Raw genomic sequence first — 16,327 nt, forward strand, 5'->3', positions numbered from 1 at the left:
TCTAAACAATGTCTTTGAGCGGGCCCTAGTTGCTATATTATTCAAGAGAACTATACATGCTCTAGTCATTCCAATGGAGATGTCCACTGAGACAGGCTTCCATAGACCGGTATGCTGCTGCTGTCTGTCTTGCTGAGACATGTTGCACTCCTGTTCGCAGCAAAGTAGCATCAGCTAGTCACCCAACTATAGGCTAATGTAATAACCATTGTGTGATTATGGGTATACTTATCACTATATTGTGCATGGATATTCTTAGGAAACATAATCAATAATAATAAATACTTGTTGTAAGGTAATAACAACGATTCCTAACAATTATTCCTACATGATATGTGAGGTAAAAGTGTAGCTGGTCATCTTTTTGTAAGCCTACTCCAATCCTACGACCTTTAGCTACTGACATGAGGTCAGAAGCCAGACCCTATGCCAGTGTCTAAGGGCAGCCCTCAACTTTACCTGGTGACCTTAGAAGGGAAATCTGATTCTTGGTCAGTGCCTAGGGGCCAGAGCTATGCAAACACAACCATGGAGGCAGAAAGCCCTCATGCGACTGACCTCACTGTAGTCTAGTAGTCCTTGGCCATCCTGTTGAACCAGCAACATCCATGAATGCGTACACTTTTCACCCATAAATGCCTCAAAGGCCCAAATAAAACGCTGTTCACTGGCATTTCAAATGAAGAGCGCTTCAAATTTCCAAACTGTATTTTGATGAAGCATGAATGTTTTATGGACTTTTGGCTCCACCGTTTTGACCTCAGCCTTTACACCTAGCAGCTAGGACACAAATGGCCTGTAACAAGCCAGACGGTGGCCGGAGACTTGAATAATCAGTTTAATAACATCCTCGCTGTGCTCTGTAGCGCGTGGACGGTTCCTTTTAACGGAGTGTCATGTTAAACCACAGCATCTCCTTCCTGTTACGGCAGCCTACCTTCAACCAGGCACACATAGTCCAGGCTTCATTAAATACATAGTTATGAGAAGAGCCGTTATAGTGATAAGTGGTGATGGAAATAAGTTAAGGTTAGAAGGCAACAGAGGAGAAAATGAAAGAATGAAGTTGTAGCCTGGCTGGGAGAGGGAGAGTTATTAATGGTGCTGTAGGATGCAGTGGGGAATGAACCATGTGTAACCACATACATAGCCTCACTTAAAACAATGAGTAGATGCCTCAAGGTTGTCTGTCGGTCTTCTGTTATTGACTGGGCATATCATATGCAGGCTCTCTCTCCGTGGTTAGATGGTGAGTGTGAGATGCAGTAAAGATCAGCTGTAGAGGAAGGCCTTGCAGAATGGATAGGAAGTATAGGGAACTGAGGTTACAGAGAGGATAGGAGGTCAAGAGGCCATTGGATTTACTGTATGTGCGTCCAAGCTTGTACCAGCATCCAGCTTTCACAGCATTGTCAATACTCCTCCCCCTCTTGATATGTCCTACATTTTAATCAATGATAAAAGACACTGGGCAATTCCTATTAGAATGTCTCAAATCAACTTTATATCATGACTATTAAAAGTACAGGAAATACAGCAAATAGATAGCTCTGAGGGTAATGTTTGAAAGTGCTTCAGTTGTCATTGGAATATAGAGATAGAAAATAATCTACAAGTGTACATCTTGTCTGTATACTTTGAAGTGCGTCACCACTAGTATGCTACATAAGGTTATACATTTCCTTGGAAAAAAATCCACACCAATATTCTACACCACGTAAAAGCATTGAGGGGAAAAGGCACATTTGTGATACAGCAGTCACATTATACTTGAAACGTAAGAGGCATTCCTTTTTGTGAGCCCAAGGCTGCAAAAGTGCTGGTGGTGAGCAGTTTAACTCAAGGTAACCTCCTTGTGAAAAATGTCTGCAGCTGCTTAGGGTTCCCACAGTATCTAAGACTCCTCCCCCTCACCTTGCCTCAGATAAGAACGTGAATCTCAATTTTGCAGGTTGCGAGATCAATAAAGAGAAAATTGCACACCTTTTGTTCAAGAACACTTCAGCCAACCCCGCTGGAAGCAAACCACCCCAGTAAAACAATCATTTGTCTCCCTCCTCTTAGACGCAGCCAGCCTTTGATAATAGCTTCGATTTTACTCTGCATCCATAACCCAGGCACCTCTCCTCCCACCTCGACATCTTCCCTCCTTCCTATTCCTCACTCCCTTTCACCATCTTTCTCCATTTGTTCCCCTACTTCTCCTCTCCATCTCTTGGCGCGGTCACACCAGTGGTTGTTTGTCTCCACTAGTAGAGGCCAGAGACTCAACACTGGCTGTGTAGATGGGCTTCTTCTGAGAGTGGTCATCACTGGAGGTAGAGAGAGGAGGAGGAGAGAGAGTGAGTTGCACCATTATGTGTAAATGGACTGCCCAGAGTACCCCAGAGGAGAGAAAGATAGAGAGTTGCACAATTATGTGTAAATGGACTGCCCAGAGAACCACAGAGGAGAGAAAGATAGAGAGTTGCACCATTATGTGTAAATGGACTGCCCAGAGAACCCCAGAGGAGAGAAAGATAGAGAGTTGCACCATTATGTGTAAATGGACTGCCCAGAGAACCACAGAGGAGAGAAAGATAGTGAGTTGCACCATTATGTGTAAATGGACTGCCCAGAGAACCACAGAGGAGAGAAAGATAGAGAGTTGCACCATTATGTGTAAATGGACTGCCCAGAGAACCACAGAGGAGAGAAAGATAGAGAGTTGCACCATTATGTGTAAATAGAATGCCCAGAGAACCCCAGAGGAGAGAAAGATAGAGAGTTGCACCATTATGTGTAAATGGACTGCCCAGAGAACCACAGAGGAGAGAAAGATAGTGAGTTGCACCATTATGTGTAAATGGACTGCCCAGAGAACCACAGAGGAGAGAAAGATAGAGAGTTGCACCATTATGTGTAAATGGACTGCCCAGAGAACCCCAGAGGAGAGAAAGATAGAGAGTTGCACCATTATGTGTAAATGGACTGCCCAGAGAACCACAGAGGAGAGAAAGACAAGTAAAAGAGAACAAATAGACTGCCAACCAGTAATCTACAGAATATACTGTAGGTCAAACACACAGATGTAAAGAGCAACCTAACCTCAATAGCTTTCATATACAAGACAGAATACCTATTACAGAAAACATGTACTGTACTCATGTTGTAATCACTCTGATATGAGGTTGGTCAACAGACGTGGGTCACAATGTGTCTGATTACTGTGTATTTATTGTGATTTTAACAGTACATACTATATGACCATAGTATCCTTTACATGTTTTGCAAGAGTCTGGTGAAAACACACCCACATGAAAAAAATACTATAGTATAAATACTATAGTATGCATTGTAGTGATTTTGCAGACTACAGTCTGCAAAACACTACAGTGTCTACTGTAGTACTTAGTGTAGTATATACAGTCAACTCTATCTACAGTATAAATACAGTAGTAAAATAAAACATGTAGTATATACTACAGTAATTAATGTTGTGTTTTTGTGGACTGTAGTATAATGTAGTATTTACTGTAGTGTTTTTGCAGACATTACTATAGTGTTCACTATACTGTTTGTTGTATTATCTTTGACATAGAAGTGGAGGCTTTCTCTTAGAAGAAACCTACTAGAGAAATTCTAAGAGCACATTTTCCATAACCTGTAAGCAGGTAGGACTGGGGTCTGAACGTCAGCTCTTTTCTCTAACCTGTAAGCAGGTAGGACTGGGGTCTGAACGTCAGCTCTTTTCTCTAACCTGTATGTAGGTAGGACTGGGGTCTGAACGTCAGCTCTTTTCTCTAACCTGTATGTAGGTAGGACTGGGGTCTGAACGTCAGCTCTTTTCTCTAACCTGTATGTAGGTAGGACTGGGGTCTGAACGTCAGCTCTTTTCTCTAACCTGTATGTAGGTAGGACTGGGGTCTGAACGTCAGCTCTTTTCTCTAACCTGTATGTAGGTAGGACTGGGGTCTGAACGTCAGCTCTTTTCTCTAACCTGTAAGTAGGTAGGACTGGGGTTTGAACGTCAGCTCTTTTCTCTAACCTGTATGTAGGTAGGACTGGGGTCTGAACGTCAGCTCTTTTCTCTAACCTGTATGTAGGTAGGACTGGGGTCTGAACGTCAGCTCTTTTCTCTAACCTGTATGTAGGTAGGACTGGGGTCTGAACGTCAGCTCTTTTCTCTAACCTGTAAGTAGGTAGGACTGGGGTCTGAACGTCAGCTCTTTTCTCTAACCTGTAAGTAGGTAGGACTGGGGTCTGAACGTCAGCTCTTTTCTCTAACCTGTAAGTAGGTAGGACTGGGGTCTGAACGTCAGCTCTTTTCTCTAACCTGTAAGTAGGTAGGACTGGGGTCTGAACGTCAGCTCTTTTCTCTAACCTGTATGGAACACAATATATGGTCTATACTTGGCATGTAGATGTCTTACTTATAGATGGCACATATTGGGATAGGGGAATGGGCAGGGTATATGCAAATTAAATACTGTAGTATTTACTTTAAAAAGGTGTAGTGTTTTTGCAGACATTACTGTAATATTTACTATAGTATTCTGCAACATTCTATAGTAAGTACTACACATGATACAGGGATACTACAGTGTGTAGTATAGTTTTCTACAGTATACCACAGAATTCTACAGTAAGTACTGTAGTATTCTATAGTAAACTGTAGTATTTTTTCATGTGGGCAGGGAAGAGATCACGGAGGAAGTCAGCGACTGAGTCTAGCTGGTCACCGCCACTGGGACATAGCGGTCTACAAGAACACTAACACACACAGTAAATCCACCTTAGCCTTGGTACTATCGTAAGAGTCAGAGTGAAATATAAGGCAATAGATATAATATATTGGCATGGCTATAACCTGGGATAAATGGAAGAGGAGAGGGGAAGGAGATAAAAGAAAGGAGGGGCACCACACACACACAGGGAGAGGGAGAGAGAGAGGTGAGGAGGGCACTGTGCCACAGAGCTCAGCACTCACATGGGTCCCTTGGTGCTCTTGGCCTGCTTGGCCCTGCGGACCAGGAAGACGGTGATAGACAGGATGAGCACCAGGAGAACAGCCCCCGCCACAGAGGTCATCAACACCAGGTTGGTGGAGTCGTACCAGGCTTTGTTGAGACGGCCGTTGGTGGCTGCAGGCCGGAGAGTCAGACACTACAGGCTTTAATACCAGATGATTCACAGACAGTTTATTTTGTTAGCCTAGCTCCATATTGTCCATTTTGTAGTGTATCCAACTCTTCTGCAAAATATGGTTATAATCTGACCCTGCTGGTCATCTATGAACGTTTGAATGTCTTGAAAAACGATCTGGCCTTAATGGCCACATGCATCTCCACCCGGTACAGCCAGAAGAGCCTGATTCCTCTCTAGGTTTCTTCCTAGCCTCTGTGCTGCTTTATCTGCATAGCTTTCTCTCTGCAGTTTTAGGCTGGGTGTCTGTAAAGCACTGTGACAACTGCTGATGTAAAAAGGCTGTATTAAATACATTTGATTGATTAAAAATATTGTAAAATTAAGTGCAAATGATTGTTCACTTCCACTTCATACTGAAGCAGTGTCTTTACTGTTATAATTTACATGCATCCAGTTTGATTGGCGCAACTGACTTGGAGGATAGATAATTGAAACAGTTGTAATCTCAAGGATTATAATTGACTCTATATTGGCGATATGATCGTGTGGGAAAACCCGTGACCATTAATGCAGCGTAATCATCTCGCAGGTCGCTGATAAAAATGAACAATGATCAGTATGATAAATTGGATTAGCTGTAACGTAATGAGTCCTCTTCTTCAGTGACATATTTAGTGTCCTAAGACACGTCCTCCGCAGTGGCCAGTTGCTCTCCTTCATCACATAGCCGTAAGACCCTCGCCTTCACGGGAGCTCCTCCTCCCCATATGTTACTTGGCCCTAACATCTGTGTTCCTCGCCCTCCCTCCTCTTATTCCTGCTTGCTAACCCCTACACTTACTGTCCCTCTTCATAACACCAAGCCCTGTAGTCCCCGCCTTCCTGACCCCTACCTACCTGGCAGCACAGTGATGGAGATGGTGCTGCTCTTCTTCAGGCTGGACAGGGTGGGGTGCTCAGCCATGCAGGTGTAGTCTCCACCATCCTCCATCCTCACATTCTTCAGCCTCAGCTTGGAGGAGGGCACGATCCAGTCCTCTCCCTGATAGAGGGAAGGATGGTGGATGAGAGAGAGAGAGGGGTGCGAATGGAGGAGAAAGCGAGCGAACGAGTCAAGAAAATGATTCTCAGTGGAGTTACAGTATGCGTGTCCCTGTGAGAGAAGCAATAAACTCCCAGACAAGGTGTATTTACCTGAACAAATTGAATAAATTCCACATAAACTCAATTCACTGACCTAGATGAGGCAATCAGCAAAGAATAGCACGGCAACACTGTTAACAACACATAATGAGAAAACGGGAGGCACTGTGGACACAGAACTAGCTGCCGGGCTATTATTAAGAGGGAGAGTTAGACACAGTAGGGGAGAAATAATAGGAGAAACAGAATAGAAACAAACCAAAAAAAGACACTACACCATGCAAATGATTTGGCTCCTGGGATCTCACATTTTCCTGCCAAGAAAGTCCATTTCAATTTGAATGAGGGGCTGAATTAAGAGGATTTCCAGGAAAGGCCAGGTTTGGCCAAAACAGCATTCTGCATGCAAATCCACTGGCTCAGATGCATCCAGTCTCTTGCCTGCCTCCTATGGACATTACTGGAGACCGGGACTGTGCAGTCAGTCAGCAGCTGCCCATCAAATGGCCCATACTGTTTGTTTCTCTGCCCCTATAATTCCTCCCATCCCCATCCTTGAATATTTTCTACCCCAAATCCAAATGTATAAAGAGTTATGCAAATAGTTATGAATGTGTGGACAGACTGGTTCAAAAGGTAGATGGAGGATATTCACAGTGACGGATATTTGAGGGTGGATGGGTATTCTTTCTAAAGACATTCAAATTCAGAAAAATGTATTAAAATGAGGACTAAGTTGATTTTAAAGGTGTGAAATTGCATCAGGTCTGAAATAGTGGACCACAATGTGCTGAGGTAGTGATACCTTATTTTACCACTAGGGAGCAGCAAATCAATTCACCAAGGTCTTATTGTTGCCTGCATGGCCATTTGGGAGTTTGACATTTAGCATTGAGAGGTCTTAATTCCCCTGGGTATTTGGTTTGTGGCTTTGGTAACAGCAAGTTGAATAATTCAACAATGATTAACTGAACATTGAAAAATCATTAGGACTTTATCAACAGATTGGCTTTCAGGTTGCCACTTGTCTAGACCTCATTAAACTATTAATCCTCTGTAAGTGGGCAAGCTGCTCTACAGAAAGAGGAGGGCCCAAACCAGGGAATAACAATGAATACTGAGCACCTCTTATGGTGCTGAGAGTGAAAGAGGAGCGGGACAGAGAGTGAGAGATCGAGCGATAGAAGGCCAGATCCTGACAGGCCCAAACTCACATATTTCTGCCAGAAGTATTGTGGTGCCTCAGAGGCTGTGGTGGAGCACTCCACCTCTACGTCTTCGCCTAGTGTCACAAGCAGGTTTTCCTTGATGAACTTCCGGCTGGAGGAGGACACATCGTACACAGACAGCTCACGTATGTCTGAACAGGGAATCAGAAACACAGCAGAGACGTAGAATAAAAGAAGAAGAATGCATGATGGCTTGAAGAGGTTTGAGTGCGTGTGTGCAGCTGTGCACGGTGTACAAGCATGCATAAACATGAGTCAACAGAGCCATATCCCTGAGTATACTGCAGTATCGTGCCTCAAATCCTCTACAAATTGCCCATGAGGAGGGAACAATCAGATAATGGTAATTGCCTTCATCTTTCTAAGTCCTCACAATGGTGCACTGTGGGGTGTGACGGTTCATTTTCTCCCGCTCTACGTCAACGGAACCATCTCCATGTGCCTTGGGCTCTCTCCTTCTGTCCACACAAATAATTCCCCATTATCGATTGCTCCACGGGCAAAGAAGCCTATCAAAAGACGTGACGGTCGATTTGATCGCCCCTGTAGCGCAAGGGAAAATAGGCCTCACGCTATGACCACCAATGTGCCTTGTACAATACGTCTCTTCTTCTGGTTATTTGTATTTCTATTCCCCTGTGAATTTCCGTTTCTGGAACGTTGTTTTTGAAAACAAGGAGAATGGATATACTGTACGGTGGAGTGGATAGCAGGCGCTCCTCCTGGAGAGCTACTACTGAATTCAGCTAATCAGGGTTCTGGGGAGAAGCTGATACAAATCAGGTGTATTAAAGCAGGGTTGTACTAAAAGCCTGCATACCCAGCAGCTCTCCAGGAGGTTTGGTCTTTCCTGCGCTGCGGACTTATTTGCCATTTAAAAAAATATTTAAAAAATAAACAGCTGTTACAGACAAGCATGTGACTATATTGCCCACCCTATACTCACATTCGACGGTGATAGCCAGGGGCTGGGAGGAGTTGTCGGGTGCCGTGGCGTTGTCTGCGTGTGACTATATTGCCCACCCTATACTCACATTCGACGGTGATAGCCAGGGGCTGGGAGGAGTTGTCGGGTGCCGTGGCGTTGTCTGCGACACAGCGGTAGAGTCCCTGGTGGAAGTAGCTGTGGATGCCGCGGATAGACAGAAGCAGTTGGCTCGCCTCACGCCTCAAGATAACACCAGGGATACATCGGCGGTACATGGACTCCTCCTCCAGTCGATACCACTTATTCATGTACTGATGAAGAGTAGGAGAGAGAGGAACAGTGAGCGAAAAACAGAGATGTACCTCATCTGCAAACAGCAGTCATATGGAGGACTGGCAGTGATATGAGTAGTAGTGAGAATGATTACCTTCTTGGTCTGTAAACATTGGTCATTTTATATACAACAAAATGATAAAGCTGAGCCCTGTTGACATAATTAAACATACTGCACTACTGAAGTCGAGTTCAAGTCATGTTTCGATAAGTGTAGAGCCTCAACACGCTTTACTTCACTTAGTACAGCAACAGAATTGGCAATCATATAACCCAATTAGAAATAGGTAGAAGTAGCCTGTGTCCTGACCTTGGAAAACTTCTCAAAGTGGACTTGGCTGGTGTTGAGCTCCGAGTCAGAAAGCAGACATTCCAGGGTGACTTCATCGTTCTCCAGAACAGGCTTGTCTGGTCCCTGTATAATCAGAGCCGCTAGACAGGACAGAGGAAGACAACAAGGACCAAATCAACACCATCATCATACATACACTTTAGTTGTCGATGCTAGTTTATTGTTTAGCTAATCTTGTCCCATGGCTGGTAGTAGACGAGATTATTGTTTAGCCCACCTATTTCTAGAGTCATTCCAGTGGGGTTTCTTTGTTGAGAAGTATTTTGATACACTTCAGTGGATGGGCTGGTGCACCTAATATTAGACCACATATAGGGCATTAGACTGGGCTGGTGCACCTAATATTAGGCCACATATAGACTGGGCTGGTGCACCTAACATTAGGCCACATATAGGGCATTAGACTGGGCTGGTGCACCTAACATTAGGCCACATATAGACTGGGCTGTTGCAGCAGCTTACTGTTTGAGTGACAAATACATTGTTTTATTTTTTATACAAGCTCTTCCTTTTCCTCCTCTTTGTCTGACTCAGACCGGACTGGCATTTAGCCAAATACAGTCATATGAACAACAGGTTTGTCTACTTGACTAGGAGATGTAATAGAAGGTTGGTAGGAGATCCCCTGCTGGACAAAGCGATTTAGACCAACCACGCACTTGCATTTCTTGTCAGAGGAGCTGAACAACACGTTGAAAGCACACCATTTCACGGGGATGACTGTGGCATTATCGATCCACACACACCATGGTTAATGTTGAAGAAAAGCAATTGGAAACATGTTTTCGATAGTGACAAAAAAACTAAACAGTGACTTAAATTGCTTTTCTCCACAAGCGCTGTCTCCAAGGTAAATCAAAACCCTTGGAGATAGATAGAGGCACAGAGATTAATTTGATTTGTCACACTTTCAATTTCGTATTCAGATAATTGGCCTTTCAGGGGTGTTCCGCTCTCAATTAATAATTGAATCGATTACACAGGCACACAAAGAGACGATATAATATATATACACACACACATCTGCGTCACCTGATTTTACGCAGCACTTGAGATCGTTTCAGCGCGACCGAAAACAAAATAATCTCTTTCCCATAATATACTAATATACCAACCATGATAACACACCATGTGCAGATAATGAGTGCAAGTTAAATCTGAGTATAAGCCCTTATGTGATGCCAACCCAGCTGTCCTACAATATCTTTTCAAGCAGTGGTGGAAAAAGTATCCAATTGTCATACTTGAGTTAAAGTAAAGTAAAGTAAAGTAAAGATACCTTCATAGAAAATTACTCAAGTAAAAGTGAAAGTCACCCAGTAAAATACTACTTGAATAAAAGTCTAAAAGTATTTGGTTTTAAATCTACTTCAGTATCAAAAGTAAATGGAATTGCTAAAATATACTTAAGTATCAAAAGTAAAAGTAAAACACATTTGTATTTAGTAAGTCCGCCAGAGCTGAGGTAGAGGGATGACAGGAATGTTCTCTTGATAAGTGCGTGAATTGGACAGTTTCTGTCCTGTTAAGCATTCATAATGTAAAATACTTTTGGGTGTCAGGAAAAATGTAAGGGGTAAAAAATACATACTTTTCTTTAGGAATGTAGTGGAGTAAAAGTTGTCCGAAATATAAATAATGAAGTACAGATACTCAAAAAACGACTTTAAGTAGCACTTTAAAGTATTTTTACTTAAGTACTTTACACCACTGTTGTCAAAAAAACTAATTTGAAGATCAATCTTGAAGAGTTCACGTTTGCAGTTGAATTAAAACAAATAAGACTACATAAAATGTAAGTGTAAAGAGTAGAATAAAATGAAATTCACTCAGTTAAAATAAATAAAATTATATTTACCAATACTGCTGTGAGCATGTGCAATTACTAAAATCGCAAAGAGTATAAAACCTCTCATGTTTGTTATTGGATTCTGGGTATTGATGAGTATTCCCACTCTGCTTCACTATCTGTATCCAAATACTGCAAATCCCTCTGAATGTGGAAAGGAACGTCTGGAACTGTACTTATTGATACTGGGGAGGCGTGGCTTCCAGGGATGTCTTTCTTTCAAAGTTTGGAACCAAGCTTTACACACGTGTGTGGTGTGTGTATATATATATATATATATATATATATATATATACACACCTCTTTCTTTCCACGTGCCGAATGTTTTTATGAAAGTGTTTATTTCTGTTTGGTTTTAAATAACTGTTCTCCACTGTTGTAGATATTAAGTAAAAACAAGACGTGTGTACATTGATAACAATGGGAGTATACGCTCCAATTACCAATCACTTGTTAGTGCGTCACTTGTCTCCGTGCACTCAGGATGTTGATGTACAGTTCCACGCAGCTCAGTGCTATACGGGTTCATTGGAAAGTCCCTACCCTAACCATAGCACTTACCTAACATTTTAAAAGTCTACTTTAATGGGGTAGGGATGTCCCAAAGATCCCGAATAGCACTGATCGTGTCATTCATGGCTTTTGTCACACGAGAGCTTTTGCCATCTAGAAGTCAATTATCTGTCCTTAACCAAACCTGTCCCTACTTCAGGTGAGACCGAAAATGGTTCGTGTACACTTAATTACATATGACAAGTGGAAGGACGCTCTTTAAGCATGGGGATGCCGTTTTTTTTACCCCTGTGGACTGTTCTGCGTCGCCTGATTTTACGCAGCACTTGAGATCGTTTCAGCGCGACCAAATAAACACTTGCAAAACCGAGAGCAAAATCATCCATTTCCAATAGGTACTGCGAAATGCTGATGTAGAGTTTCGAGGAAGAGTTAGCACACTTGAAACATAGCCTTTTCATGGAGACATGTTGATTAGTCAAACTCCAAGAACGCCCGTCTCATACCCTTTTCATTTTTCCGTTTCTGGCAAACCAATTCTGCCATTTCTGTAGTGTCATCACTAGTGGCTTGTCATGCTATATGTCTGATACAATTATCTGGGAGACCTTATACAAGCCTTGCCTGTTGTTAGGAATCCCAGCTGACCGTGGTTTTAGTATCAGTTTATACCAGTTAGTAAACATCTGAGACACTCAGAAGCACATCTTGGGTCAAAGAGGCTGGAGTGATATGATCATTACATAAGGCCCAATAGATGTTGTTTTTGAAAAACCCTGAATGACTGAGGCAATCATTACTGAAAGCAGGTCTATGTGGAAAAACAGATGGATGTATAAAATATATTTTGACAGGTAGTCATGCTGACACCATGGTCTCTTTTACAGATGAGCCCTGTATACATACAAACTATATACATCAATATACACAAATATTCACATCAATACACAATCATAGAAAACCAACACAATCTCCAGTAAAAAGGTCCTCAATCAGCCTTTTGAACTTCCCTAGAGGCTACAGAATAACAAAGAAGGGAAGTTGGCCAAACAGAAGTTTCAATAGTTTCAGTGTCTGAAAAGAAAGACCCTAGGCAACAGTAGCATTTAAACATGGTGGGAGGAAACACAGATGTGTAGATCTGTGTTTCCCAACCCTTTTCAGTAGCTGGACCCCTGAAGCACAGGAGGTTGGTGGCACCTTCATTTGGGAGGATACACTCATGATAATGGCAGGAGCGGAATAGTATCAAATACATCAAACAAATTATTTTCATGCGTTTGATGCCATTCCATTGACTTCATCCCGGCCATTATTATGAGCCGTCCTCCGTCATGTGCATTTTACCAGTAGGCCTATGATCTCATGAGTCTTCTCAAGTACCCCCTGTGGATAGGCCAAGTACTCCCAGGGGTCCTAGTACCACTGATTGGAAACCACTGATCTAGAGAAGGGGTGTCAAAATCATTCCATGGAGGGCCTAGTGTCTTCAGGTTTTTGGTTTTTCCTTTCAATTAAACCTGAAATAACCATGTGTGGGGAGTTCCTTACCAATTAGTGACCGCAATTCATGAATCAAGGACAAGGGAGCAGCAAAAACCCGCAGACAGTCGGACCTCCGTGGAATGAGTTTGACACCTGTAGCTTAGATAGACTGGTTTCAGTGCCTGTGTTTCTGCTGCTATGCTTCTAAATGTCCACTAGGTGGAGATCTGAAGCAATAGAAACCAGGTCAACAAACCATGTGTCTCTGAGAAATGATCCTGACAAAAAAATACTTTGTATAAGAGCTCATCTTCCAACAGTGAAGATATTGATCCTGAATAAAATCACTAAACCACTTTAACATATCAGTGGTTATGAAGTTTAGTACAGTGTGGTTTATGGAAATATGTATTTTTTTATGTACATGAATGATCTAACAGAAATTGGACTCCCAAAATGTGAAAATTTGTGCATCTTTTAAAGTGGAAATTCAATCTCAAATAAGTAATATATCCCATTGATAGAGTTTATTGTTCACTGTGGAATTAACTTTCTTCTCACCTCCCTTCACCACCATGCATTTACATATTATTTTTCCTCGATGAGTCTCAAGCTTTCTGCCTCTTCTCACCTTTCCATTTTCACCCACCTCTCCCTTAGCCTTTGATCCAACGATGTACTGCATCAAGCTTCCATCTACCATCTCCCTTACCCCTCCCCCCCAGTGTCCCCCAGGCCCTCCTCCTCTACCCCTTCTGTAGAGTAGTGCACTACAGTTTGGTGTCGGTTTCTGGAGGGAGCGTCCCCAAAAAGTAGCCCACAGTCCTCACAGGTGTACAGCTGAGCCCTTCCTTCCCTACTGCCTGGTTCTGCTCTCCTTGAGGGGATCTTCACACCGCTAGACTGGAACTGGAGCTCTTTGTCTGAGGTTACAGTCAGACCTGACCCTGGAGGAGCAAGGAGAGACCCAGGCGAAAGGATTTTTGTCGGGGCAGGAGTAATGCTGGAGGTCACATCAGTATGGGGGTTGTTGTGTAACCTGTTTGGATTGGCACTGGGGCGTCCCACAGCAGCTGAGCTGCCTAGACTCTGTCTCCCCCTATGGGACCCACCGGCTCCTCCACCCCCTCCCATATTCGACCCCATCCCATGGACAGTGCGCTGGTGGAAGCGGATGCCGGAGCGGTTGGAGAAGCCCTTCCCACAGAGGCTGCACACAAACGGTCGTTCCCCGGTGTGGATCCTTGTGTGGATCTTCAGTGCCCCCGACTGAGTGAAGCACTTCTCACACTGGGTGCAGCGGTAGGGCTTCTCACCTGTGTGGGTCCTTTGGTGGGCCCGGACCCCGGCCAGGTGAGGGAAGCCCCTCCCACAGTAGGTGCAGGTATAGGGTCTCTCCCCAGTGTGGATGCGACGGTGGATCTTCAACGCTCCCGACTGGCTGAAACTCTTGCCGCAGTCAGGGCATGAGTAGGGCCGGGCGCCGGTGTGTACGTTGAGGTGGATACGGAGGTTGGAGTGGGAGTTGAAGGCGCGCCCGCACTCAGTGCACAGGAAGCCGCCAGCCTTGTGAGCGTGCTGGGTGCGCTGGTGCTGTAGCAGCTGAGAGGGTCGGGGGAAGGAGGCTGGACAGTGCATGCATGGGTGTAGGGTAGGGGACACTATGGTCACCCCTCCAACATGGTTCTGGGGGGGGGTGTGGCCCTGATGCTCGTGGAAGAGCTGGGAGCAGGAGGGGAAGGAATGCTGGCAGGACAGGCAGGGGAAGGCGCCAGGGGACAGGCCAGGGTGGGAGTGGTGGTGGGGCAGGCAGATGGTAAGGGGGCAGTGGTGGTGGTAGTAGGTGTGTGTCTGGGAGAAGGGAAAGTCTGCTGCCCCCTGTTGGTGGTGCTGTAGCTGGGTGCAGGTCTGGAAGCCCCGGCGGCAGCAGAAACAAGGGAAGGTGGGGATTTGGGGCAGGGGACTTGGTGAAGAAGTACCCTGGGTAGTGAGAGTGGTAGGGGCTAGGCTGGGGCTCTGGGTGCTGGTCTCCTTAGCCTGACTCTGGGGCTGACTGAGCTCTGGGCTGTAGGTGCTGCTGGGCTTTATGGTCTGGAAGGAGGAAGATGAGGAAGAGTAGGGGCAGCCAGGGCAAGTGCAGGTATGGTGCTGAGCTGTGTACAAGTCGGGGGAAAGACAAAAGCAACAAAATACATGTATTATAAAGCCAGACAAGCCATTGCCTATGAAAACAAAATCTGTTTCCTTAGTATTCGCTGTCCTTTTCTATTACTCCACAATGTTCTCCACTCACTTTGTCCACTGATGTCTCTGGCCTCTCTAATGCTCTCTGCCTGGGCCTGGACCTGGACCTGGACCTGTCTGGGCTGGGCTGAGCCTGGGGCTGAGCCTGGGCCTGCTGGTGGGGCGTCTTTTAGCCCCAGAGCCCCCCCAGACACCATCAGGTCTCCAATGAACTGGTGCATCTCCAACCAGGAGCATGGGTCATGCTGGGTGGGGAAATGAAGAGGGAGGATAGGTGTCAATTGTAAATAGCAATGAGATAGCTAATACTACAACATAATATTTAATTTGTGACTTACATATAGATTAGCAATGGTTTTAACATCAGTTTAACAAATATTTAAACTGTATTATATATATTTTTACAATAATTACAATTTTAATCCAAGACTGCTTTTTGGTTCTTTTTTTATTATGGATATACCTACAAATAGGCTACACAATAATATTCTCACTTCTTCAAAATATGCATTGTATTGACAGGCCTATATACTTACGCTCACAGCGAACTTGTCTTTGTCCATGTAGTATAATGTGTAGTTTTACGAAGTTTTTGCCGTCTGTTCCGTTTCATCAGCCTACATTGCTCGTAGCAAGAGAAAGGAATTTGCGGTACGAAACCGAACCGTTTTCCGATCGAGAATGAAGGGGCTATCTGTTGTAAACTGTTGTGTTCCTACACCAACCACATTTACGCCAGCCTACTAATGTTATCATCTTCGCCGGATTTGACAGACAAATTATTTCCGGGCCTTCTTACCATGTGACAATATTTGTAGTCTTTTCTTCAACCGAGCTCTTTGCTGTACGCCTTTGCACTATCCAACTGTCTCGAGGATGTAGACCTATATAATTACAGACCTACCTAGCTAAACCCAAGTGCACAGTTTATTAACATTTCAAAATGAAACACTGGATTTATGGATTACAACACTTTGGTTAAATGTTAGATTCTGTTATACTAAGATTTATATCATTGTGTTTAAAATGAGATAAACAAACACTTACCATAGTGCCTTCCCGCTTCCTCTCCAGGACTCAAGTAAGAGTTCTGTTTTGGTCAATGAAAGAAGGCTTTCCAAGAA

At 44.0% G+C, this 16,327-nt stretch overlaps 2 protein-coding genes across 2 annotated transcripts; both read right to left on the minus strand.

Moving 5' to 3' along the window:
• Positions 1-1,481: 1,481 nt before the first annotated feature.
• LOC109906767 (carcinoembryonic antigen-related cell adhesion molecule 18) lies at positions 1,482-11,207 on the minus strand. Its single transcript, XM_031802599.1, has 7 exons — positions 10,971-11,207; positions 9,071-9,192; positions 8,534-8,738; positions 7,485-7,630; positions 6,025-6,169; positions 4,970-5,123; positions 1,482-2,312 (listed from the first exon to the last, which is right to left on the minus strand). Exons 1-7 carry the CDS (start codon positions 11,026-11,028, stop codon positions 2,225-2,227), a joined length of 918 nt encoding a protein of 305 aa, XP_031658459.1. The 5' UTR covers positions 11,029-11,207; the 3' UTR covers positions 1,482-2,224.
• A 1,095-nt stretch (positions 11,208-12,302) lies between these two features.
• On the minus strand, positions 12,303-15,961 carry LOC109900820 (zinc finger protein 383). Its single transcript, XM_020496658.2, has 3 exons — positions 15,740-15,961; positions 15,253-15,448; positions 12,303-15,112 (listed from the first exon to the last, which is right to left on the minus strand). Exons 1-3 carry the CDS (start codon positions 15,764-15,766, stop codon positions 13,668-13,670), a joined length of 1,668 nt encoding a protein of 555 aa, XP_020352247.1. The 5' UTR covers positions 15,767-15,961; the 3' UTR covers positions 12,303-13,667.
• Positions 15,962-16,327: the final 366 nt, after the last annotated feature.

The sequence above is a fragment of the Oncorhynchus kisutch genome, linkage group LG2 (genome assembly GCF_002021735.2).
Source record: "Oncorhynchus kisutch isolate 150728-3 linkage group LG2, Okis_V2, whole genome shotgun sequence".
Classification (NCBI taxonomy): domain Eukaryota; kingdom Metazoa; phylum Chordata; class Actinopteri; order Salmoniformes; family Salmonidae; genus Oncorhynchus; species Oncorhynchus kisutch.

What these genes read in the sequence shown, in the direction of transcription:
- LOC109906767 (XM_031802599.1), bottom strand. Translation starts at nt 11,028, where the DNA reads ATGAGAGGTTTTATACTCTTTGCGATTTTAGTAATTGCACATGCTCAC. An exon ending in ACATGCTCACAGCAGTATTG is followed by an intron (nt 9,193 to 10,970) that starts GTAAATATAATT and finishes TGTCCTGTCTAG; the next exon opens with CGGCTCTGATTATACAGGGA. An exon ending in CTCCATCACTGTGCTGCCAG is followed by an intron (nt 5,124 to 6,024) that starts GTAGGTAGGGGT and finishes TCCGGCCTGCAG; the next exon opens with CCACCAACGGCCGTCTCAAC.
- LOC109900820 (XM_020496658.2), bottom strand. Translation starts at nt 15,766, where the DNA reads ATGGACAAAGACAAGTTCGCTGTGAGC. An exon ending in AAGACAAGTTCGCTGTGAGC is followed by an intron (nt 15,449 to 15,739) that starts GTAAGTATATAG and finishes TTCCCCACCCAG; the next exon opens with CATGACCCATGCTCCTGGTT. An exon ending in CAGAGACATCAGTGGACAAA is followed by an intron (nt 15,113 to 15,252) that starts GTGAGTGGAGAA and finishes ACTTGTACACAG; the next exon opens with CTCAGCACCATACCTGCACT.